The sequence below is a fragment of the Neolamprologus brichardi genome, chromosome 14, assembly GCF_056152115.1.
Source record: "Neolamprologus brichardi isolate AB-2024 chromosome 14, ASM5615211v1, whole genome shotgun sequence".
Lineage (NCBI taxonomy): Eukaryota > Metazoa > Chordata > Actinopteri > Cichliformes > Cichlidae > Neolamprologus > Neolamprologus brichardi.
The window spans coordinates 40815717-40817854 of NC_142117.1; the positions used below are offsets into that span (position 1 = coordinate 40815717).

The 2138-nt window shown below is 40.2% G+C and overlaps 1 protein-coding gene across 1 annotated transcript; it reads left to right on the plus strand.

The window, feature by feature from the left end:
- Positions 1 to 457: 457 nt before the first annotated feature.
- On the plus strand, positions 458 to 1447 carry LOC148099729 (olfactory receptor 4B13-like). The gene has a single exon (XM_087851338.1). It carries the CDS (start codon positions 458 to 460, stop codon positions 1445 to 1447), a length of 990 nt encoding a protein of 329 aa, XP_087707464.1.
- Positions 1448 to 2138: the final 691 nt, after the last annotated feature.

Consider the following 2138-nt stretch of genomic DNA (forward strand, 5'->3'; position numbering starts at 1 on the left):
GTACAATCCTTAATATGTTTTGTGTGTGGGGGGGGGGGGGGGGGGGGGGGCACCAGAGGGAGTGTTCGCCCAGGGCGCCAAACAGGCTAGGACCGCCACTGCTCACACCTGCTGAAGTGATTGGATTATCGGTACCTAACTACTGCTGTGTCTCTCATCTTTGTACTTTCAGAAACAAGGGTGGACCCGTGGGTGATGTGTAATGAGGTCATGCTGTTTGTGCACGTTTAAACTGATGTGAATGGGTTAAAAGAAGCACAGTTGCAGCTCAGTGGGGAGCGACTGGTAGTCAGGCTGTGCTGTGCAGTGTCTCAGCTTTTGTGCTGTATAGCAGAATGGTATGTTTGGAGAATGTTTCCAAGCTGTTCCTGTTATGTGACGTTAACTGAACTTCAGGTAACCTGCAAGAAAAGAACAAGAAACAAGTTCCTGTGAGGTATTCTGAGCCTCAAGGACGATGATAAACACTACAGAGATTACACATTTCACTCTAAGTCCCTACTTTGACACTGGTGCATACAGATACTTGTGTTTCCTCGTTATTCTTACTTCTTATGCTGCAATTATTTGTGCTAACCTGCTGCTGATTGTGGTTATCTGTGTGAACAGGAGCTTACATGAACCTATGTACATGTTTCTGTGCAGCCTGTTTGTGAATGAGCTGTATGGTAGCACAGGGCTGTTTCCGTTCCTCCTGCTTCAGATCCTCTCTGATGTTCACACTGTTTCCGTCTCATTTTGTTTCCTGCAGGTTTTCTGTGTGTACACTTATGCTTGTGTGGAGTTTATAAACTTCGTCGTCATGTCTTATGACAGATATTATGCCATCTGCTGGCCTCTTCAATATAAGTCATGTATGACACTTAAAACAGTCACCACGCTGATTTCTCTAACATGGTTATTACCTTTTATTATGATTGTCGTGCTTATATCGTTGAGTGCTCCTCTACAGCTCTGTGGAAACGTCATCAATAAAGTTTTTTGTGGAAACTACGCCATCATTAAACTGGCCTGCTCTGACACCAGAGTCCACAACATCTTTGGACTCATTTACACTTTCATCTCTGTCATTATTCCTCTCGTTTTAATCCTGTACACCTACGTGAGGATCCTCAAAGTCTGTTTTTCTGGCTCCAAGCAGACTCGACAGAAAGCCGTCAGCACCTGCACGCCTCACCTCGCCTCCATCTTGAACTTTTTCTTCGGTTGCTGTTTTCAGATATTACAAAGCAGATTTGACACCAGTGGTGTGCCAAATGTTTTTGGCATTTTATCATCATTGTACTTTCTGACATGCCAGCCGCTCTTCACAGCGCTACTGTACGGGCTGAAAATGACCAGAATACACATCGCATGTAAACAGCTGTTTTGTGGTTCACTGACACGTTTGTTCAGTTGTAGCAGTGATATCTTCTCCAAAAGCCACCAAAGTCAGAGTTATTGTTAATGCATGTCGATTAAAAACTTACTTTGTAGCTGAAATCATTCAAACTTTGCTCTTCGTGGTTTTTAAAGTTCTGTTAAGTTTAGATATATCTGTTTTTGTCAGTGTGCTTGAACAAATAAAGTAATATGAGTGACTTAGTTTTCTGTTGTTACACTTGCAGCACGTAACATTTATTTTGTGTGACGTGTGTTTTTCACCTGAGCAGAGATAAACAGTCGGGTGGTTTGGGATCAGTGTGTCTAACCTCCAGAGGGATCAACACACAAACAGCAAAGTAAAAGCAAAAGATCAACATCAACAACTGTACATAAACACTTTGAACAGATAACAAAATAAATATATATTTTTGCTAATTCTTGCATAAAATTACACATTTAAACTGAAATCACATGAATATAAAGTTCTATTGGTTGATAAATTTACATCAGTCCACGTGATTCAAAGTGAACTCACTTACTGCCATTTAATAGTGAGAATAAATATTAAAAGTCTCACAACACAACTGTTTCCCTCACTGAGATATTTGATCTTGCTGCACTGAAAAAATGGGATTAACATGAAAACAATATGTACAATGGTTGCACGCAATTAAGTTATGTTTTGTCAACCTTATTATTTTATGTTATAACTGCACACATTTTTTTTGTAACATGAACATGATTTTGTCATGTTGTTAGTATGATTTTCATTC

Excerpts from the sequence above, each read along its gene's own strand:
- LOC148099729 (XM_087851338.1), top strand. The coding sequence starts at position 458 with ATGATAAACACTACAGAGATTACACATTTCACTCTAAGTCCCTACTTT.